Here is a 23,316-nt window from a genome sequence, read left to right as displayed (position 1 = left end):
ATTCTGGACCTGGGGGTTCTGCTCCAGGCCTTAAAAGTGAAGCCATATGTCATGACCTACCTGGCTCCAAAATCACAGAAAGGAAAACTTGAGGGGCAGCTATTTACAGGTTTAGGGACACAAGTTATATAGCAGGAGTGTAACACATTTTTTAATGAATGAATGTTTCCCTTTGTTTCTCTCCACCTCCTCCCAATGCTTTGTAAATTCCACCACCTCTTGAGGGACCCACTCAAATTTAGAAGCCTTATTTGCTGAAGAAGTAAGAACTTTCCAGAACTGCATTTCTGGGATACAATTAAGGTTGATCCAACTGAAGACAGTTGAATTCAGAACCCTGAAACAGCTCTCCCCTAGCCCTCCAACTTGAGAGTCTGCCTCCATCCCATTCCATCCCTCCTTCCTCCTTACGGTCTTAAAGAAGTGGTCAAGTGCCTTTACAGATTTTGATTTGAGAGAAGCAAATTACTCAGGATGGGGAAATACTTTGGGGACCTCTAGTACTGTCAGGTTGCCCCTTGCTAAATGAGAACAGCACAATGGAAAGACAACAGGTGCCTCTAACCAGGACCAAGAGCCTCTCAGGGGTAAGCGCTGTTCCAGAGCCCCTGAAAATTTCTGGACCCCAGTGGTATCAACCCCCGCCGCCACTCACCCAACACCCCTCAACACCCCCACAACATCTCCGCCCCGCCCCGCGTAGCCGACCCCGGCGTAAGGTATTCCCCTTGCCTGACCCTCGGGGGCCCAGGTGGGCGGGGCTCCATTGACACCTTTCGCAGCCTCTCTGGGAGGAGGCGGAGCCAGGGACCCGGCAAGCCAATGCTGGCGGTCCTGGTCACGCGCAGCCGGCGATCAGGCCAATGGGTGCCGGGGGGTGTGGCCAGAGCCTCTAGTTCAGGGCGTTTATAACAACTTGGAATTCGGCGCCTGGTCGCGCGCCTTGGTACGGCTGTGGATTCTCGCGCCGCGAGTGGGCAGGCGACCTGGGCTCTAGGTCTCTCTGCCCAGCCGATTCCTCCTCTGCCCTCGCTCACCTGCTCGCCATGGAGTCCTTGGCTTTCCCCCGGCGCCTCGGCCCGGTTCCCTCGGCCACCGCTGCCCTGGCCGCGGAGCTCGTTCGGCCTTTGGCCGACGGGCTCCTCAAGTCGCCCAAGCCCCTAATGAAGAAGCAGGCAGTGAAGCGGCACCACCACAAGCACAACCTGCGACACCGCTACGAGTTCCTGGAGACCCTGGGCAAGGGGACCTACGGGAAGGTGAAGAAGGCGCGGGAGAGCTCTGGGCGCCTGGTGAGTGCGGCTCCCTCTCGCGGCGCCAGCCGGCCAGGCTCGGGAGTTAGCCGCAGGCGGCGGGTGATGGAGGGTGGGCCGGGAGCTAGTGCCTTGCTTGGTGGACTTGCCCGCATTCAGTCTTTACCGCGCTGAGGTTGCGTATGTGTATGGGGTGCTGGTAGTGTTCACTGTAGAAATTGGCCATGGCTGTAGGGACAATGGTCGTGGACCTGAGAACCCCACCAACTCCGGTCAGCAAGTGATGATTGCCAAATAAGTGAGGCGGGGTGCATAGAGGACGAAAGGTGTCCAGAGATGAGAAGGCTTCCTAAAGACGATGAGACTTAAGTGGAATTTTGCTTGTAACAGACTATCCAATAGAGTGGGATGGGGAGAGGAAGTAGAAGGCACCTGATCTTAGCAAGGGGTTAGTAAATGTGTGTAGTTGAATGAAAAAGTGAATGAAGTGTCCAGTTCCTCAATTCAGTTCTAATAGTCTGGCAGCCCAGCATACTGTGGAGATATCACCCCCTCCCGGGGGGCGCGGGTGGGTTTGACATTTAGGTCCTTTCCAGGTCTAAGGTTGAGTCAGAGTTTCATTGTGATGGGTTTTTAATTCTGGTAAATGTGAAACTAGGCTCTCGTGAAAGATCCACTGTGCCCCAAGATACCTTTGGGTTTGGGGCCTTTTCAGGTATGTGTCCTGTTAATTTGGGATGTGTGTGTGTGTATAGTAGTAGTAATCTGTGGGACCTTGTGTAATTTACTTTATCTCTGTACTCTGTTTCCCCTTCTGCAAAAATGAAGAAAACAGAGCCTCCCTCACAGCTGCTGTGAGGATTGAATGAGATACAAATATGAATTTAAATTGTTGCTGACAATAGAACCCGCCATGAGAACTGGTATTTATATTTGAAAAGGCTGGCCCCGAAGGGATAGCAGTTTTGCCAAAAGTTAACAGTGGTCCCCAAACTTGAGTTTAATGTGCATAGGAATCACCTGGGTGCTTGTTTAAAATACTTCTTCTCTAGTTCATCACCCAGAGGATTTTATTCTGAAGGTGTAGGATGGGGCCAAATAACCTGTATTTGGGGGGACGGCTGCGCCCTGCAGGCTTGGCATGTGGGATCAGGACGCAGATCAAACCTGTGCCCCCTGCAGTGGAATCGCAGAACCTTAATCACTGGACCGCCAGGGAAGGCCCTAAGTACTCTGTATTTTGACAGGCCTTTTAGGGCAGGTGGTTTAGGGATTGTTTTGCCAAATCCAGTTGGGTGCTGGTTATGAGATGTGCATGTATGTGTGCGTGCCTGCATGGGTGGCCATGGTCTGCCCTATCAGCTGTGGCAGGAGTTACCTCCCCAGACTGTTTGCTTTTGCAGCCAGTAGATGGTTTCAAATTCAAGAAGTCATTTCATTGGTGAAGGAGAGTGGATGCTGGGGAAAGGGAATGGATTATGGCCTCATCAATAGGACCGAGTATGTTTTTCCTGCTAACACCTGGCACAGTCCCCAGTTGCCTGCTGCCAGGTTACAGCTATTGGGCAATCATGTACTTCCTGGCTTTCCTTTTCTTTCTCTTTCTATAAAGTGTGAGGGCCGGGTGAGGCTCCAGGCTGGAGACAGCTGGGCCCAGGCTTTGTCAGGGGCTCAGCTGGAAAATAGCTACTTGTGGCTCGTGCCTCTTTTGGGGGGCAGACTGGATTGGGGGCACTGGGGTGGCCTGGAAACTGAGATTGAAGTTCAGAAATCCCATTAAGCTCTTGACCTGGGTCACCGCATGTGTGTCTCTGTGTGTGTGTGAAAGAGAGAAAAGGAGAGATCATTGATTCTGGAATGAGATAAATCAGCTTTCAGTTTTCAAACCTCAGTGACTGTAGGCAGGGATTCCAGCTCTTATTACATCAGAACAGAGAGAATTCAGAAGGTGCTCCCTGGCTTCATGTCTCTTGTATACAGGGAGCCCACATCAGGAGGAGTGGGACCTGCCCTAAAGCTCCCTGATCCATAGACCACCCTGTACTTCTTGCTCAGGGTCTCCCTCCTCCTTGGAGAGCAGCTCTACGCGCTGCTAATTGTTTCTCAAAATTCTGGAGAGGAATCCTCCCCCCACCGCACCCCCATTCCTGTCTCTTCACTCTTCTCCCTGAAGAGAGACCAACCTGGTGCCTCAGGATCTTCAGTGGGGGAGAGGGGTGTGGGAGCAGCCCACAACCTCCCCTCAAAGTGAACTGAGGGTTCAGAGGAAAGCCCGCTGGGTGACTTCCATCTCAATTTCTCTCCACATTTCGCATTCCCACCCTGCCTGGATAGGATTCTCAGGGGCCAGATGGGATTGTCCAGAGGGAGGGGCAGGTGAGCAGGACTAATGGCTCCTCCAGGAGGGCATTAAAGGAAAAACCAATATTTGCTCTGGATCTCCTAGCTCTGACTACACTCCTGGTAGCCACATGGCATTTCCTCCTTTGACTCTCACAGCTCTCCTGACCACCCCTCCCCTAAAAACAAAAACACCTGCTAGGGTCCCTGGAACGGTGGCGTCCCCCAAAGCCTTTAGGTTGATCTGCATGGAATTTTTACTCCATGAGGAGCACAGGGGAGTCCAAGGGGACAGTGATCTGGGGCAGGGGTGCTTCTGTCTCATATATTGGATTGTTGCATGGGATTTCAAAATGTTTGAAAATGACTGAGATGGTCTGATTCCTTCACTGACAGATGGGGACACTGAGGCCCAGAGAGGGAAGGGGACATGTCCTGTGGCTGGTTAGTGGCATGCCTGCAACATAGGCTCCTGACTTGACCACCCCAGGTGCTAGATGACCAATACTGAGTCTTGCACTGGGAGTTGGCTTTGGGCTGAGCCCAGGCTTGCCTCAGTGTGCTTTGTCATTCCAACAGCTAGCTCCGACTGCCTTTCCCAGAGCTCCAGGCGCGCTGAGGGTGGGAGGAGTCACTGGGAACAACCCCCACCCCCATACATACTGACAGTGTCGAGAGATCCCGAGTAGGTGAGCTCCACTACATTTTACTTTGTCAGGAAGACTGCTCAGCTCAGCATCAGAGTGCAAGCATTCAGAATCCTGGCTCTACTGCTTACCGGCTGTGTGACCTCTGTGTATCTCAGTTTCCTCATCTGTAAAGTGGGGATTATAATAATTCCTACCTCGTGGGGTCCTCATAGGATTAAATAAGATAATATATGTGAAGTGCTCAGCACAGTAGCTGACACACACAGTGTTACTATCCCAGCAAGGCTGGCTTTGTTGAGGTCCTACCCTCCCTCTCTTGGGGGAGGGAGAGTCCACCCCACCCTGGGTCTGTCCTGCCCTGAGCAAGAGAATGGCTCGTGCTCAGCTTCCCTAAGCCCTTTGGTCTCTACGTCGTTCAAAGTCCCAGCCTCTCCTTTAGCCCCTGATCCAGAGAAGGGCTCCCGCCTGGCCAGCTGCCAGAGGCCTCTTCTGTGTGGTGCTGCCCTCCCAGCTCCTCCTGCATCTGCCTGCTCAGCAGCAGGGAGGGAGACTCCAGCTGCAGGTGACTCTTGTCCTTGGACTCTGGCCAAACCACACAAGAGGGCTGGGCAGGGAAGCACCTTGCCTGGCAGCCTGGCAGAGTGGGCAAAGAAAGGGTGGGCACAGCATGGGGTTTAGGGGAAGCAGCTCAGCCTCCCCTCAGAGCCCATGCCTGCTCCCAGCCTGGTTCTCTGGCAGGCTGGGTGGGATGGTGAGCCATCCCCACTCTGCCAGCCCTGGCCAGCCCAGCCCAACCTCTCCTGCATTATCTAAATGGGTCATCCTCCAGCTCCTTGCCCCACCTCCCAGAGGCAGCTGCTCCGTGAAAGGCCAAAAAGGAGTCAAGGATCTTGGCTCCAACTCTGGGTGATAGCTATGACCAGAGATGCCCAGCTTGTACCTTCTCTCCCGGCACCTGAAACCAGTACCTCTAGATCTTCTTTTTCTAAGACCTTTCTGCCATCCTCTCCTGAATCCGGATTATTCTTTTTTTTTTTTTTTTTTTTTTTTGCTGTACACGGGCCTCTCACTGTTGTGGCCTCTCCCGTTGCGGAGCAAGGCTCTGGACACGCAGCCTCAGCGGCCATGGCTCATGGGCCCAGCCGCTCCGCGGCATGTGGGATCTTCCTGGACCAGGGCACGAACCCGTGTCCCCTGCATCAGCAGGCGGACTCTCAACCACTGCGCCACCAGGGAAGCCCCAGATTATTCTTGATCTGAGTTCCTGTGGGGACTGGGAGGAGAGAAGGCAGTGTTTAACCAGTTGAGCCCCAGCGCCCATCTCTCCAACGTCTTTGTATATCTGTAAGTGGGATGAGGGTGGCTGGTGGTACTGCACAGCCTGGCCCATGGCAGGGTGTGGGGCATTCCCTTCTCCAGGGGTAGGAGGCAGGGAGCTGGAGGCAGGGCAGAGCATCTGCAAGGAACTTTTGTCTTCTGAAGTGGTGGTTTCTCCAGGCAACACCCCTCCATCTTGGGTCCTGACAGCCTTGATATGTTGAGGAACCTCGGAAGAGTCACCTTTCTGGACTTTTGTGTTTGCCATTTACAAAATGGGATAAGGAGTTAGCTCTGCTGCCTTTCCAGCATGCAGGGCCACAGCGGCAAGAAAATCACTGGGCTGGTATCAGTAGGAATTTTGCTCAGGCAGGTAAACATAGATATAGCATGGGGCCTCTGAATAAACCTATTATAACAATCCTTGGTTAGCACCTTCCTGGCGTAGTAGCACGTGACCCATTTCTGAAGAAGCTCAGCGGAGAATGCTAGAGTTTGGAAGGGAGCTTAGAGATCCTAATGTGCAAATTCGTGTATAGTTCCTTTCCTTTCTTTCTGGCCTGTGCTCAAACCTTTCTCTCTGCCTGGAATGCCCTTGTTGCACTGCCCCCCTCAAAGGCCTGCCCACCTCGGCTTGGCAAACCCCACACTTCCTTCAAGATCTAAAACAGAGTTTTCCCCCAGGGGTGATTTGCCCTGCTCCTCCAGGCGAAGGAAGCTCTCCAGTGCTCCCGGAGCCCCTGGGCAGCCAGGGTTCTCAACCGTCATGTTCATCACACTAGACTGGACCAAGGGCCTTGGCGCAGGGGCTATCCAATTTTTGTCTGAATCCCCAACACCTACCATAGCGCCAGGCACCTACCATAGCGCCAGGCACGTAGTAGGCATTCAGCAAATGTTTGGAGGATAAATGTCCTTTTATTTTTCAGATGAGGACATTAAAACTAGCCAGGCCAGTTAACAGGATCATTTAAGTGACTTGTCTCGAGTTATGTAGCTCCAAAGGGGCAAATAAAGACTAGATACCTGGGCTCTTGACACCCCTCCACCGATCTGGTGTTCACATTTATATTGTCATTGTTGTGCCTCTGTTTCCTGCCCCCTCTGAGTAGGGTGGCCGTATAATATAACATCTCAACTCGAATACTTTGCGGAGTAAAAGGGGCACTGTTAATAATTATACGGGATGACCCAGGATTGTCCCCAGGGAGGTGGCCTTCCTACCTCTGGGTGATCCATTCAGCGACTGTTTTTCTCTTCCTTTCCTCTAGTCACTATATTTGAATGGTTGCTCAACTATATTGCAGATGAGAACAAAGGTCCCTCAAAATGAGTTCTCACAAACATGGCTGACTCTCCACCCATGCCTTGGAAAAAGGGCAGAAAGTCTTATCTGGGCACTGGTGCCATCAGTCAGGGATCAGCCCAATGACTTAACCAATAAATATTTATTTGTGATTTGTGTTCACCAGTAAACAGTTGAGGTCTGTCCAGTGGGACTAGGATAGATGGGGGAACAGTGGCCCAGCCCCACCAGGGCAGTGATACATGGCTCTTCTTGTCTGTCACCTGCTTGGGGACTGGTGGAGGCATGAGGACCTAAGTTGTTTCTTTCCTGGGAAGTACCAGCCAAGCTATGGTCTCCTAAGACCTAATATAGACAATTGGGGGGGGGGGGGGGGTCCTTGACCTCACCCCCTGAGGCCAGAGCATGAGCTTGCAGGAGGACAGAACTGTCCACTAAGGATCAACAATTCTGATTTTAAACAGTAGACTTCCAGAGTTGAAAGAAATAGATCTCAGGATTCAACTTGTACACCCTCTACCCATGCAGGGACTCCTTCTAGCACCCCTCAGAGCCCTTTATTTTTTTGAAACCTCATTTCTTTTAGGCCTTGTCTTCTTTAGAGCTCTGCCTCCTAGCCCACGATGATTTATCTCATTGTATATGTTTGTGTATGTACAATTGTACATCCAAGATATGCCTAGTTTTTGCATATGTGTGTATCTTAAGCTCTCAGATATTTGTTTCATTATCTAGGTATGTGATTTACATGTGATTTTTTTTTTGCTATCTATTAATTCAGTTTTATGGGCCTTTATCTGAAGAGCTCATGGCATTTTATCTATTGTCTGATTTTTTTCTTTTTAACAGGAGAAAAACAAATTTAATTTCACATGTACAGGAATCCCCCCCCCCACAATTATGTGGCTCCCCAACAGTCAGGCAATTGAGGCTTACCTGCCATCCCGAGCTAAGGAGAAGGGGGCAGGGGTCTGGCATTGGAAAGGGGAGGAAGGCAATTCACAGAAAGGTGGGAAGAGCGAATGCTTGGTAGATAAATGTTTGCTGGGCCATGCAGATAAGTCTTCCTGATGAAAAAAGTTATCTCTGCTAATAGCGCTCTCTCTGGCACAAGCCTCCTATCTAAATTCTTTAATGCAGTTAAGGGAGGGATAAAAAGCTCTTCTTGAGTCAGCTGAGCCTTCATTGTCTTCAGCTCAAAATCATCCACATGCCAAAGTGACAGTCTGGGGTAGCCTGCCCTGAGCCCCACCACCAAGTAACGCAATTACGTTTCAGTGCAGGCATTTGTGTTCATATTTATAATCATCATAACCTTTAAAGTCTCGGCAAACATGTTTAGTTGCCACTGGATTGGTGTGTCCTCATGTACAAGTGACAACTCTTTCATTTGTACCTAGAGTTCATTTTTTGCAGTTATAAGACCATAATTCTTTTCTGCAGTGATAATTCATAACTGAAAAATTATTAGAACATTATCTGATATATCAAGACTGTTGCAGCTCTGCAGTTTCTATGTAGGAGAGACTTTAATGGCGCTAGTGGGTTGGAATTAGGAGCAACAAGAGTTGTCTTGAAGCTTCACTGTATTGTCTGATTTTTAAAACAAAGAATTCAGAGAGAAAAGAACTAGTCCATAAAATCTCCCCTTCAGGGAGAGAAAAAGGGTCTGGAGAGGTGTTCAGGAACCAAGCTCCAGGCCGGTTGGAGGAGGATTTAAGCCCCTTCCCCCCATCCCCACCCCCTGGGCAATTCTAAGCCGGGGATTTTTCTGCTTAGCTCATTGGGGTGGTTTGGAGCAGAAGGGGTGGGGGGCGTGAAGAGAGCGCCTGAGGTGCAGCCCGGCCCCTGCAGCTGCAGCGTGGGCCCCTCCAGGGGCTTGGGCAGGAGACTCCATGGTGACCGTCCCTCCTGCTGCCGTTGTCCTCCCTGCCCTGCTCTGGGAGGGCGAGAGAGCCGGGCCTCCCCTCTTTCATGGATGCAGCTCCAGGGGAGGAGCGGGGCGGAGGGCACGCCATCCCTGGCCTGTTGCCGGGGTGACCAGGCCCAGGGCATTGTGAGCTGCTCCTCTTACAGGATTACGGCTGTTCCGCATTCTTGTCTGAGGGGGACATAGGCCCGAGGCCCGAGGTCCGCAGCGGAGCCGGAAGCCTTTGTCTGCCTCCAGAGCCCTGTGAAAGGGGGATTAGAGGCCCCGCCCCTTGGGCTCTGGGTTCCCTTTTTTCCACCTCCTTTTGAACCTTGAGGGGAGGCGAACCCTCCTGGGAAATGAACGAGGAGCTGTTTTCCTCAGGCTGTGCCTCGGGATCTCTCATAACTTGCCCCGCTCCTGTGAAGGGGAAGTCTTATATTTACCATTTGTGTCCTTGGACAGGACTTGTCAGGAACTGACCAGCCCTGTGACACCCCACCCCATACCCGCCCAGCGCCTGATGCCAGAGTTGTAGCCTCCGAGGGCCCCGGGGCATTTATATGGTCACTTCACAGAGCCAAAGCAGGAAAGCACCCAGACATCTTAGTCCAGCCTGTTTATTTCACAGAAAACGAGGCTGGGAGAGGGCATGGGCCTTGCCCATGAGCACAGCAACAGAGCCTGGAGGGCCCAGGTCCCCTGACTCACCACGCGGTGTCTTCCCCACACACTGCATGCGCTGTTGGTACTCTGTCACCATCGCTGCTCAGTGCGGTGGAACAGAGAAGGGGGCGAGATGCCTCAGTCTCTAAGAGCTTTGCTTAAGCTGCTTCTTGGCGTTCATTCTCCACTTCCTCTTGCCTCCCTCCACCCTTCCTGAACCCACCACATGTACCAGCCAGAGAGTTTAATCCTTAAATGGCATTTTCACCTTTACGGACAAGATAGCAAAGCCCAGAGGACTCTGTTTAACTGTCTAGTTGTTTGTTTGTTGCTGGGGGAGAGACATTACTTACCTAGACCGAAGAGACTAGCATTTTTTCCATAACTTTTTTGGGTGATTTTTGTGTGTGTGGTAAAGCATATGTAACATAAAAGGTTCCCTCCAGCCTCTCTGCCGCCCGCCCCAGTGAAGGGTGGAGAGGCTTCTCTGGGTGCGCGCTGTGGCCTTTGCAGCGGCTGTAGGCAGATCACCAGGGTCAGGGCTCCCAGAGTGTCCTCAGGGACGCCTTTACCTGCCAGACCTTTCTCCTCACTCTCCTGCATTCTCTGCTCCCAGGTGGCCATCAAGTTGATCCAGAAGGACAAAATCAAAGACGAGCAAGATCTGATGCACATTCGGCGAGAGATTGAGATCATGTCATCACTCAACCACCCCCACGTCATTGCCATCCATGAAGGTACAGAGGTGGAGCATTTGAAGCTGTGTGTGTGTGTGTGTGTGTGTACGTGTGTGTGTACGTGTGTGTGTGTCCAGTTGGAACAGATGACACAGAGGTAAAAAAGACACAGGCTGGATTTGAAACCCAGCTATATGACTTTGGGCAACTAATTTAATTTTGTCTCTGGGCCTCAGTTCCTCATTTGTAAAATGGGATAATCCCACCTACATCACAGGGTTGTTGCAAAGATCAAATTAAATGTCACCAGGGAATTCCCTGGTGGTCCAGTGGTTAGGACGCTGTGCTTCCACCTCAGAGGGCACGGGTTTGATCCCTGGTCAGGGAACTAAGATCCCGCATGCCCTGTGGCACTGCCGGAAAAAAAAATTCAAATTAAATGTCACCAAGTGCTCCTCTCATGGGAGGAACTCCACAGATTGTAGGCATTTTTGTTCTTAGGTTTTCCGTACTGGAACACTGTTTCCCCAGACCAATGAGATCCTTAGCAATCTGGGGGAGGCTGAAACATACGGGAACCTGCACGCGTCTCAGGTGTGTGGGTGCTGTTTTTCTTCATATACAGGAGCCAGACCTCCTGTCCTCTGAATCATTCCCGCCATGGGGCTGGCTTCTACTTCTCCTCGTCTCTTGAAGCCTCCTCTTGCTCTGACATCGGTGCTGGCTTTCCACTCCAGATGCCCTGTTCCCTGTGACCCAGACAACAAAGTGAGCAAGAGAGGGTGATGAGGGAAAGAGGGGAAGCAGCCTCCCACACACACCTGTCTGCTTCCAGCCTTTACCTAATATCAGTTAGACAGGAAGCGAGGAACGGCAGGAACAGCAGGAAGGAGGAAAGGGAGCCTGTGGCTTTGCCCTCAGTCTGAATATTCCTGATAGGAAGAAAGAGAGGTCTCCTCTCTTAAGTTCTGTTTAGAGGAAGACTTAGGGCAGAGCCACTGACATGGCCCTGTGGCCTGAGCCTTTCCCATGAGCCCTAGCAGGTGGCTGGAAGGCTAATTGTTTCTCTGTTTATTTCCCCCAGGGAGGAGTGGGTTAAGCCAGGCTAAGCTTGGTGATTGGGCTGTGTGTGTGTGTGTGTGTGTGAGAATTCTTCCCCACACCCATTATCTACACCTAGGTCTGGGAACTGAGCTCTGAAGCTTAGGATGTAGCTGCTACTTACTGCACCTTCAGATTCAGCAAATGTTGGGGTGTCATAGTTACTGTGTAACTGGTAGACCTCCCCCAGATCCATCCCCATCCACAGACTTCAAGAGATATGGACTGGGAGGAAGGCTGCAGTCCTGGGAACTGACTTCTAACATAGCTGCTCTCCAGAATGTGCCCTGGCTGGCTCCTGACCCCCAATTTTATGGCACAAAGTTTGCACACATCCTGCAGAGATGTGGAGAACCACAGGGGTGGAGCCTCAGCTAGGCACCCCCCAGCATTCTGGGCCACTGTGCGCCCCTAGGAAAAAGCACAGTCCTCCTGACCATGTATCCAACTGCCTGGGAGCTGGGACTCTTCTTGGGAGAAGCCTCCTCTCTTAGCTCCTTCTCACAGGCTAGACAGTAATCTCTCTGGGGCTGGCTGAGCAAGCCAAACTCATAGGACTCGTTTGACACAAAGATGCAATATCACAGACACATGTTTTGACACACACCCTGCTGAAGGGCCAGTTTGGTGAACCAGCCATTCCCTACTTTTCCAGGACACAAGACAAGGCCTGAGGTGGCAATAGGGCCCCTTCCTCACATGGAGATGAGCCAGCTGGAGTAGGCTGGCTGCCAGGAGCCCAGCCAGTCAATTAATTACCAAATATTTATTGATCGTTTCTACGTACAAAGCCCCAGCCTGGATATTCTGGATGGGAAGTCAAAGATGTCAAGGGTGATCAATATCTCAGCTCTCCACGGTACTTTACAGTCTACAAAGCACTTTCATACTTTTATTCCTCTTCTGATCCTCAAGTCAGGCATTATTATGGGCATTATTTTTCAAGTTTATGCGTGAGGATGCTGATAATAAATATAACAGTAGGTACAGTCTGTTGAGTGCTTGCTTGTATGTCAGAGCCCACACCAGCTTGCTCCGCCAGCCTGAGAGCTGTGACTAACTTTTATCTATTCCTCGCCCCAGCTCTGTGACGTTGCTATCATTATCCCTCTTCAAATGAGGAAACTGAGGCACCCTGATTGAATAACTTGCCGTGGTCACCCAGCTAGTAAATGATGGGGGCAGGATTCAAATCCCAAACCTACATTCTTACTGATGTATCTAGAAGAGATTTGCCCAAGGTCACGAGGCAAAAAAGTACTGAACCAGAGAGCCTGGTTTTTCATTCTCATCCAGTGATGTCTCAGAATTTGCAGGGTAGTGTTAAGAATCCTCCGAAGCCTGAACTTCCAAGGAAAGGGAGGGTGAGCCAGTTCCCTTGGCCTTAATTCGTTGCTACTGGAAGGTGTTGGGAGCATCAAAGGGCACTGTCCTGCCTCATTAGCAGATGTCTCTGGTGGGAAGTCCCGTCTGGTTTGGGGGCCTGGGAGTGATCCGTGTTCCCTAGTGGGGAGCAGTGCACTCTGGAGGGGCCTGACATTCCTGCCTTGCTCTGCCCCAGTGTTTGAGAACAGCAGCAAGATCGTGATCGTCATGGAGTACGCCAGCCGGGGCGACCTATATGACTACGTCAGTGAACGGCAGCGGCTCAGCGAGCGCGAAGCCCGGCATTTCTTCCGGCAGATTGTCTCCGCCGTGCACTACTGCCACCAGGTGAGCGGCACCTGCCTCAGCCCTGTGCTGAGGGGGTGGTCCCTGGGGCTCGGGGGCTGGTTTCACCAGAGAGATTCCATGACTGGTCCAGGATCACACAGGGAGATCGAAAGAGGCAAGACTCAGTTCTGGACTCAGCCTGGGGAATGTTCCTGTCTCTGGCTTCAAGTCTCTTGGCTGGGGTTGGAAGGACCATGATTTGTTGTAGTACGTACCAGTAAAGTTGGGCCTCCCAGCCTACCTGTGCTCACCCCCACGCGGCCCCCTTTGTGTTTCCCTCACTGTCCAGACCAGGTCCTCATGTCCTTCCCTCCCTGGTGGCCTTCCCCTGACCCTCCTCCCTCCCTCTTTCAGAACAGGGTTGTCCACCGGGATCTCAAGCTGGAGAACATCCTCTTAGATGCCAATGGAAATATCAAGGTGAGCCTCACTTCTTGTCTAAAGCTGCTTCCCTACCCCTCACCAGCCTGTCTGCACTGTCCCTTGCCAAGCATCTCTAAGCCCCTAGGGGGTTCCAGAAGGAGCTGAGCAAAGCTCAGACTCATATGGGTACCGATAAGGACCTTAGCCATCATCCGCTTCAGTACCTCATTCTATGGATTGAAAGCTGAGGCCTTATGATAAGCAGTGATTTGCATGAGGTCCCACAGCTAGCAAGTGGCTGAGCCTCAGCTAGAACCAGAGTCTTCTGACTCCCTGACCAGTGCTCTTGACGTCACAAGGCTGAAGGAGTCTAGATCTAAGGTTGGCTTCTGCTCACAGCCTTGGGACTGGCACGGAGAGGCCATGGCCTGAGTTCTCCCCACCTGCACGCATGCACATGCACGCACGCATGCGCACTTTAATCTGCCGCAATTAGGTAGCCCTTTAGCACCTTTCACCACAGCAAGCACTCCAGAGCCAGCTTCCTGCTTTCTGCAGCTGCTGAATTCCCGTGTCTAAGTAGTTAAATTTAGGCCTGAGAAGTTCAGGTCGATGTGATAAACTCGGGTCTTGGGGCTGGAAGGGGAGATGGCAAGGGCTGGCCCCTGCAGATACCTGGAAGGGCTCTGACTCTGCAGTCGGACCCTCCTCAGAATCTTCCCGAACCCAGATCATAGTCCTTTCCCCAGTGGCCCCTGACCTGTGCCCTGAGGTGCCCTGAGGCGCCCTGGCACTGAGTTCATTTTCCTTACCAGTTCCCGGAGTAGGTGGGGCTCTCTTTGATGCTGACCAGGAAGGGGGAAGCCAGAGCCAATAAATCCACACAACCCAGGCAGGCACGAACTTTCCCATCTGCACCAATCATCTGCCTCATTATAGGCTTCAACTGGTAACTGCCTGATAGGAGGCCGATAAAACCCATAAATGAAGGAGCCAGAGTTCATAAACAACTTCTCCCCACCCTGGGCACACGTGACCGTCTGCTGGGGATGAAGAGGTTGGGAGCAAAAGGGCATTGGCCTCAGCCTTTGTCTGAGGATAGCTGGCGGAAGGGCCTTTCTGAGGAATGAGAAGATGGGCTTGGGGCCCCTCAAACCCTCAATATCAGAGGGCTCAGGAAGTCCTGTAAGAAGGTCCCTTCTACTGGGCTATAGCCATGACCGTAATCTTTGTTCTTCCTTCAGTACTGCTTCTCAGCTATACTGGGCTGACCCTAGTCCCGCCACCACGTTCCTGCCCGGGTGTGAGCAGAGAGATGCATTCTTTGCTGGGAAGGGCAGCCCAAGCCCAAGTCATGGGGTAGCTTGCTTCTGAGGTTCATGGCATTGGCATAAGACATTGTCTGTCCCCCTCCAACTGGTAGACCCTTCCTTTAGTCAGTAAGTGGCCGTTAGTCCCACCCATGGGTCACAGCTGTGCTAGGAGTTGCAGGAGGGGTGGGGGCAGGAGGTCAGCATGGGAAGCATATTGATGTGGCAGTATGAGGAGACGGAACTGACAAGCAGGGGCTACCGTGAGCCACTGCAAATGGTAGGGCTTCATGGGAGGAGATCTCAGGGCAATGGAAGGCTTCCTGGAGGAGGTGGGCTTGCTGGATCAGGAGGATGTGTGTAGGCAGAGAGAGCAACCCTGGAGTAGAGTACAGCGTGAGCAAAGGGGCCTGGGGAACAGTGAGGACCCTGAAGCTCCCCAACACCTCTGCCTACCCTTTCCTTATTGACACAACCTCCGAAGGGCTCTTTCTTCCAGGGCCTGAGCTGTGTTGGTGGTGCCCGGTATGGGGTAGGGGTCATGGGCACCCTTTCCTGCTGCTAGGGCCTGGGTTTCCCCGGGGTCTGGCGGGGGGCAGACCAGGAGCTATAGAACAACACAGGCCTTGGTGTGACCCCTGCCTGTGTTTGACCCAATTCTGCAGATCGCTGACTTTGGCCTCTCCAACCTCTACCACCAAGGCAAGTTCCTGCAGACATTCTGTGGGAGCCCCCTCTATGCCTCGCCCGAAATCGTCAACGGGAAGCCCTACACGGGCCCAGAGGTAAGTGTCTGGACTCCTCCGCCAGCCTGCCTCAGCTTAGATCCTGAGAGAGGGATGCGCTACTTTTCTAGTTATTCCCTTTCTCAGATCACAAAACTCACTTCCCCACCAAAGTAATGTGTGGCCGGGTCTCTAGCGGGAGTGGCAAAACTGGAACAAGAGTCTTCTGACCCCCAGTCTGGTTCTGTGCCCCTCACCTTCCACATTCCCATTTCCTTTCCCAGCCCCCAGCCAGCCTCCCTGGAGGGATGGTATCTGTCACAACCAGCACTCCTGGCCCAGAAGGGATGACCTCATCACTGATCTTATGTTTGTGGCTGCTTCTCCCAAGGGGAGGCAAATGACAGCAGCTCTCCATGAACCTCAGTCCCTTCTGCAGCGTCACCCTCTCTGCCCCTGGGTACTAGAAGGAGGTGGTCCTCAGATACACTGGGCTCTGGGTTCTCCAGCATGGGCTCCCTTTTCCCCATGGTACTGAATGAAGGTGAGGCTGGAAGCCCTCTAGCCTGTGGCATGAGGAGGTCCTGGCTGATCCTCTCTCTCCCTCAGGTGGACAGCTGGTCCCTCGGTGTTCTCCTGTACATCCTGGTGCATGGCTCCATGCCCTTTGATGGGCAGGACCATAAGACGCTGGTGAAACAGATCAGCAATGGGGCCTACCGGCAGCCGCCTAAACCCTCTGGTGAGTGAGAGGTGTAGGTGTTCTCATCTAGGTGCTGGGTGTCCTTTGCTCATTCCTGAGGCAGCAATTAAACAGTGACAGTAAAGTGAAGAGGGCAGCCCACTGTAGATGGAGTGTACCTTCCACCTCAACTCCTGCTGTCATCTCTTTGCCTCCTATGTCTGTGACCTCTGAGGAAGGAAGGGGTAGCTCTTTCCTTCCTTTATGGGCAAGCTTTATCATATTTGGAAAGTGCTTCCTAAGGTCTAGCTTAGATCCTCTTTGCTACAATTGTCTCATTTCCTACTGCTTTTGTCCTTGTCCTTAGAAATCTTTTTGTCCTTTCACGTACGATGTGTAAGGCAAGAAGAAAGGTGTGAGGACCTTGGTTTACTCTTGAACAGTCCCTCCCCTCAGAGGGCTGCATGTCAGTGGAGCAAAGGAGGATACACACTAACACATAAACATGGCTGTGGTCCTGAGGGGTGGTGGGATGGAAGAGGAAATCTGACAGTCAATCCAGGGAAGCTGGAGACTGGGGGGCCGGCCCGGGCTGCAGCGTGTCTGGAGCCCTAGGTGGGAGTGGCATATCTGACACAGGAGTGAGCAGTGTCTTAGCACAAATGGGGGTAAGCCAGTGAGGGGGACTGTGGGTGCCCATGCTCATGCCTATGGATCTGAAACCCTTCTCCTTCTTCTTTTAGATGCCTGTGGTCTGATCCGGTGGCTATTAATGGTGAACCCTACCCGCCGGGCCACCCTGGAGGATGTGGCCAGTCACTGGTGGGTAAACTGGGGCTATGCCACCCGTGTCGGGGAGCAGGAAGCTGTGCACGAGGGAAGGCGCACCGGCGGTGACTCTGGCCGGGCCTCCGTGGCTGACTGGCTCCGGCGGTCCTCCCGCCCCCTCCTGGAGAACGGGGCCAAGGTCTGCAGCTTCTTCAAGCAGCACGCGCCTGGAGGCGGGAGTCTCGCCCCTGGCCTGGAGCGCCAGCATTCGCTCAAGAAGTCCCGCAGAGAGAATGACATGGCCCAGACTCTCCAGGGGGACCCAGCTGCTGATGCCTCCCCTCGCCCTGGCAAGGGCAACCTCAAGCTGCCGAAAAGCATTCTCAAGAAGAAGGCATCGACCTCCTCAGAAGGGGCAAGGGAGGGCCCTGAGCTTGGCCCCGTCCCTGTGAGCCCAGGACAGGCTGCCCCCCCGCTCCCCAAGAAGGGCATCCTCAAGAAGTCTCGCCAGCGGGAATCCGGCTACTACTCCTCTCCTGAACCCAGTGAGTCTGGGGAGCTCTTGGATGCAGGGGACGTGTTTGTAAGTGGGGATGCCATGGGGCACACGCCCCCCCAAACCTCAGGGCTGCTGCTCCATCGCAAGGGCATCCTCAAACACAACAGCAAGTTCTCCCACGCAGCCCTGGAGCTCACAGCCCACACCGCTTTTGGTTCTTTGGATGAACTGGCCCCACCTCACCCTCCAGCCCGGGCCAGCCGCCCCACGGGGGCAGTGAGTGAGGACAGCATCCTGTCCTCTGAGTCCTTTGACCAGCTGGACTTGCCCGAACGGCTCCCTGAGCCCCCACTGCGGGGCTGTGTGTCTGTGGACAACCTCGTGGGGCTTGAGGAGCCCCCCTCAGAGGGCCCTGGAAGCAGGTCCCTGAGGTGCTGGCGGCAGGACCCCCTGGGGGACAGCTGCTTTTCCCTGATGGACTGCCAGGAGGTGACAGAGGCCTACCAACAGGCACTGGGGGTCTGCTCAAAGCTCAGCTGAAGGTGGGGAGCGTTGCCCCATCCCGGCTGGCTCTAAGACGCAGCTGGCTGCACCCTGAGGGGAAACTGCCTTCTTCCCTGCCTCCCAGGACCAGCATCCCAGCCCAGAAGGCTGGGATGGTTTGCAATTGAGCCCTGGGGAGGGCTGGATGTGGGAAGTGGGCAAGTGAAGTGTACTGAGGGTTCAATGTCTTCAGCCGCATGGAACCAAGAAGGTAGTAGAAGGGAAATGAGTAGAGAAGTAGAGAGGAAGGCCCAAGGCTGAGTCCAGGTTGCCTGTTTCTTGTACACATAGTAGGGCCGCAGAGAGCTGGAAAGAGCGCTCCCAGCGCCCAGCTCCTATAAAGAGTAAGTTTTGTGCATGGTGCCCTCCTGCCAAGGTGGGGATGGAAACTCTTGAAGTTCACATACACATTCCCATCTCCACCAACCACTCAAACTGGAGTGTGGCACCCCCCTAATGTGCCTGGGGTGTCCTGGGAGTGGTCTTCTAGAGTGTGCCCTTCCTTATTTATCTGAGCAGTAAGAGAACACAGCCTCTGTTTCCTCAAAGGTTCTCTCCCCTTTCGCATCCTCCAAACCTGGCCCAAGCCTCCTGGAGTCGCTGCTATGAATCTAAAAGACTTGAAAAGGCTCGGGCTGCTACTGGACATCATCTCAAGGGGCCTGGATTCCCCTGGACCCCACCTTGGACCTCAAAGACTCTGAACTTCTCTAGCCTCCAAGCTGCTCCTGCTACTGAGAATGGATGTATCTGTTTCTCTGGGCTTTCAGGGCCTAGAATGTTCTTATTTATTTTTATGTTTTCAGCTCTGCATTTTTAAAATAGTGAATCTTACTGTTTTCAATAATGTGAATACTATGTTCTGGGGAAATGCACTATGACATCTAAGTTTTGTGTACAGGGAGATATTTTTGCAATGATTCCCTACTGATCAAGGGGAAGCCGGGGGCCTTTTATAAATCTACATGTCCAATCGCTCTGTCTGGAAGGGGTCTCTGGCTCCCTCACTCCACGCCCTGATTCTATCTACCTGATGGTCCCTCTTCCCTTCTGTGGTGGCTAGAAAGAGCCACCCCATTAAAAACCAGAACGATGATTGGAAAATAGCTTCTGTGGTTCTCTTTGGGGAAGTGGGGGCACAGGTCTTCGAGTTTTCTCTTAACACACACTCCCTTGGGCTCTCACAGATGGAAAAAAGAGAACCTGCTTCATAAAAACAAAACACACACCAAAAACCGAGCTCTTAGCTCCAAAGGACTCCCTGTTACACCTCCATCAGCGGTTCTGCCCTTGTAAACACCCAGCGGGGAGGGTGCCCTGGGCTAAGGGTCCCAATTTGCTCCTCCTGCATTTAGCACTAAAGAACTGGGTTTGGCAGACTATACAGCCCTGCCCCCACCCTTCCCCCTCCTCTCCCATCCCTCCCCCATCTAGCTCCGTCCCCTGCTGCTTGTAGGCACCTCCACCGCCTTTATTCTCTCCCTCCAAAGAAATCCCTTTCCCTCCAGTGCAGGCAGCTGCTCCCCACTCCGCCCCCCAACCGCCTGACTCTTAGAGGAAGTAAAGAATGCTTGGAATGCCCCCCTCGTCGGCCGTCCCTCTCCACCCCCTGCAGAGCATTCCCCGGACTCCCGCTCCATTGAGAAACTCCCAGGCTCTGAGGGCTAGGATGAAAGGGAGGATAAGGACAAAGTGCAGGCAGGCAGCCGGCTGGCTCCAGCTTCAAGCAGGCTCCCTCCCCCATACCTCCCCCGGCTCTGGTGTTCGCAGGCCCCCAAACAGTCTGCTCCCCGTACACCTGCCCTCCTGCCGGCCTTCAGTGCCTGCCGGTTTGGAGCATCTGCACTGCCCTCCCCCTCCCTGCATCTGGGGAGCTGGCAAAGTTGCTGAGTCTGGGGAAGAAGTGGGGAGGCCAGGCAACTATGGGATCAGGATGGGAGAGTAAACAAGAAACCGTTTAGGCTATAGATGGGGTATTTCAGTCTGATAATTTTGAAAAGGCTCCACGTCTCCTGGTGATGGGGTTCCCACCTCCAGCCTTTTCATGGAGACTTTTCAAAGCTCTTCCATCCCCGAGGCTCCACCACTTGAAAACAAGGCAGGTCCAACTGAGTGCTGGAGCTCTGGGTTAGACTGTGGGTAGACACAGGAGAAATATAAGGGAGGGTCTTTACCCAAGAAGCATAGAGTTCAGATGTGGAGTTAACTGTGTTCATTTATTCATTGACTCAGGAATCAAGCCCTATTGTGTGCTAAGCTAGCTCCGTGGAAGATAGAGGTAATTGCTCTGTTTCTGGTGCAACGCATAAGATCCTAACCTCAGAGAGGTTGCACGCTGAACAGCAAGCCAGCATGCATAAAAATAAGTAAAATTCAACAGAAAGATTTTTAGTTCAGAGAATGTTGAAGGGGAGTTGGGATGATGAGAGAGAAGAATTGCAACTTAGGAGGTAACAGGGCTACCATTTTTTAAGTGCTTATGTATCAAACACTTGATATGTTATGTAATGCCCAGGAAAGCCTTGTTAGTTCGGCACAATTTTTATCATTCTCGGGTCACAGAGGAAGAAATTGAGACTCAAAAACATAAAGTAACTTGCCTAGTTAGCAGGTGGGAAAACTCAACTCAGATCCAGGTCTGAGGGATGCCAAATCTTAGCGGAGTGGGCGACGGGGGGGCTCATTTAAACTAGATTGGGTTTGGAGAGTTGGGAGAATATCAGTGAATGGAACTACAAATACTTATTGAGACACTATTACATGCCACACTCTTGTCCAGGCACAAGGAGTATGGCAATTTCTTCTGCCCCAGATGCCTTCCCCTTACCTCCAAAGCCCCAAAAGGGAGCTGGGAAATAAAGGGTGAGTGAGAACACGGAGAAGCTAGAGTGGGGAGACAGGACAGGAGGAGAGAAGGGACGCCAAGCCCCTGCAGCCCATCCTACTAACACTGCTGGCGGGGCGGATTTCTAGGAAGAGGTGGGGACACAAAGGTACTTGGTCCTGAGATCTTTGTCCTCTTTGAGGTCTGTTTGCTCAACCTCTTCCAAGCCAGGGGCTGGGAGGGGTGGGCAGGAGAGGGGATGGATGTGGCGGAAGCCCGCTGGGGAAAGAGACTCTGGGTGGGAAGAGAATGTCTATTACTCCAGCCCCTAGAGACCCAGGCTCGGGGATTCCATTTGCACGGAGTTTCCTTCCCCTCACTTGCCAGGATGCTTCCCCTCACTTGCCAGGATGTTTCATACCAAAAACATTCCAGAAAGCAGGCTCAAAGAGATGACTCTGGGCCCCAGGGGGGAAGGCTGCAGCCCTAGGAATATTTAGTGCCACATCAGTGCTTCTGGAATGTGAATAACCCAGACAACCACCGGGGGCAACTTGGGGAGACAGGAAAGGGCCTTCAGAGACCCAGGCAAGAAAGTCTTGGTCAGAATTCTCACCTTAGCCTCAGCCCTTTCCTGGGGCAAGTCCATCCAGGCTGTCCCTGAGTGGAAACCCCCTCACTGGGTAGTACCGAGGCTCCTCTGCGCAGAGCGGGGAGACCCCCACAGCAGGCATGTCAGGAGGAGCCCTTCCCTTCTCCCCAGACCCCATCCCAGTCAGGCTGCCTTGGACCTTCTGATGGGCTGGTGGGAAGGGGAAATGGCGATGCAACAGTCCCCTGCATGGCACAGCGCCCACATCCCACTAGAGCTTCTGCTCAGCTCTGCAAGCCAGAATCCAGAGACTCACTGACAGCCAGAGCATGTCTGGACTGTGATGAAGCCAGGACAAAGGGCGAGCTGAGGAGCCTGGGCGTTTTTAAGAGGAGACTGGGGTTGGGGGGATACATTTGTATACAAAACGGACAAAAATCTCTACCCTTACGGGGTTTCCATTCTAGTGGAGGAAGATAGACAACGCAATAGATATAATAAATAGGTGAATTATATAGTATATTAACAGGTCATAAGCATATGAGGAGAATGGGAAGGGGACAGGGAATAACGTTTTAAATTGGGGTGATCAGAGAAGGGCTCATCGAGAAGGTGGCATTTGTGTAAAGACCTGAAGGAGGGAGGTGCTAACCACATAGATATTTGAGGGAACAGTGTTCCAGGTGGAGGGAACAGACAATAGAAATGCCTTAAGTGGGAGCAGGTCAGGCTAGTTCTAAAACAGCCATTGAGGTTTTCGGGCGAGCAACATGGCACCTGCCACGCCTATGCTAATGGTTCCGCCGTGGCCCCGCAGCCCAGGGACTCCTCCGGAACTGTTGGGAGCAACTGCAGCGGAAACTGCGGCAGAGCCGGCCAGGCTTTCCCAGTCCTCAATGGGGACCAGCATTAGCGGTCCAAGGTCCAGCTATATTTACAGAACCAGCAAATGATACCAATGGAAGGAAGGAGATTTCCAGTTTTTTGGAGAGCATCTTTTGGATGGCAGCTCCCAAAGACAGACGCAGCATTGAAGTTAACAGGTGTAGGAGAAGAAACCCTCATAAGCTTATTAAAGTTAAGAACAATATAGACGTTTGTCCTGAATGCGGTCACCTGAAACAGAAACACGTCCTCTGTGGCTATTGCTATGAGAAGGTGTGTAAAGAGACAGCGGAAATCAGAGGACAGATAGGGAAGCAAGAGGGAGCCCCTTTCAAGGCTCCTACCATGGAGATCATGGTGCTGTACTTGGGGGAGACACCCCCAAATGTCTGGGTAAGCAAGATCAGGGTAAGAGGATCATTGAGAGAGAACGGAAGTGGCCATCCTGGTTCACCCAGAATTGACACCAAACATGTTTCGAGAGGATAACTTCACATAAGACGTTTCTCCTGAAAAAGAGGAAGATGCTTTGTTTTTATGTTGGTTGTGTGCTTGTTTTTAAATCATCAGCATAGCCTAAAGCATTCTCTATAAGCAGTTAGTTTTTTTGCGGGTAATTTGAAGAATGCATCAGGAGTAAAGTCTGAAAATGTTCGTTTATGCAGAGGCTCAATGGATTTATGTGTCTGTTTCTATTATACTATGAAGTTTTAGTACACAGAATTTTCAGGACAGAAAAATAAAACCTAATTTAAAATTCATAGCCAGAATTATGCGTCTGGGCTCTGGTTTTGTTTGCCACTGGTTTTTCTTACAAGAATACTTACACAAATGCTTTTGTTTAAGTAACACCTGAAAATAGGTTATTTAAATTCTGGGTATCGCTCTTTTAAGATGGTAGATGTAGCAGTAAGAAAAAGTTCGTTCTGTTTGGTTTTTTTGTTTGTTTGTTTCAGCAAATTAAAATTGCCTTTGTATAGCACTTTAAAACAAAAAAAGCCATTGAGGCTGGAACAGAGTGAGTGAAGGAGAAAGTAACAGAGAGAGGGTCAAGATAGGAAGCAGGGGTCGAGCAGTAGAGCACCTAGGGCCTTGTGAACCATTATACAGGTTATGGTTTTTTTCTGAGTGAAATGGGGAGCCAGTGGGAGGTTTTGAGCAAAAGGAATGGTGTAATCGGACTAAGGATGTTT

At 52.2% G+C, this 23,316-nt stretch overlaps 1 protein-coding gene and 1 pseudogene across 1 annotated transcript; both read left to right on the top strand.

The window, feature by feature from the left end:
* The first annotated feature begins 937 nt into the window (after positions 1–937).
* NUAK2 (NUAK family kinase 2) lies at positions 938–18,926 on the top strand. The gene is made up of 7 exons (XM_027082754.1): positions 938–1,292; positions 10,058–10,178; positions 12,781–12,932; positions 13,287–13,352; positions 15,271–15,390; positions 15,940–16,072; positions 16,756–18,926. The coding sequence occupies exons 1-7, from the start codon at positions 1,047–1,049 to the stop codon at positions 17,817–17,819; spliced, it is 1,902 nt and encodes a 633-aa protein (XP_026938555.1). The 5' UTR covers positions 938–1,046; the 3' UTR covers positions 17,820–18,926.
* A 93-nt stretch (positions 18,927–19,019) lies between these two features.
* LOC113607437 (39S ribosomal protein L32, mitochondrial pseudogene) lies at positions 19,020–22,787 on the top strand (annotated as a pseudogene).
* Positions 22,788–23,316: the final 529 nt, after the last annotated feature.

The sequence above is a fragment of the Aethalodelphis obliquidens genome, unplaced genomic scaffold (genome assembly GCF_003676395.1).
Source record: "Aethalodelphis obliquidens isolate GAN/ISIS:26980383/991018 unplaced genomic scaffold, ASM367639v1 scaffold48, whole genome shotgun sequence".
NCBI classification, from domain to species: Eukaryota; Metazoa; Chordata; class Mammalia; order Artiodactyla; family Delphinidae; genus Aethalodelphis; species Aethalodelphis obliquidens.
The sequence above is the reverse complement of the archived record's forward strand: the minus strand, read 5'-3'. Positions and strand labels throughout refer to the sequence as shown.

Excerpts from the sequence above, each read along its gene's own strand:
- NUAK2 (XM_027082754.1), top strand. The coding sequence starts at position 1,047 with ATGGAGTCCTTGGCTTTCCCCCGGCGCCTCGGCCCGGTTCCCTCGGCC. Across the intron at positions 10,179-12,780 it reads CGTCATTGCCATCCATGAAG|TGTTTGAGAACAGCAGCAAG; the intron begins GTACAGAGGTGG and ends GCTCTGCCCCAG. Across the intron at positions 16,073-16,755 it reads GCAGCCGCCTAAACCCTCTG|ATGCCTGTGGTCTGATCCGG; the intron begins GTGAGTGAGAGG and ends TTCTTCTTTTAG.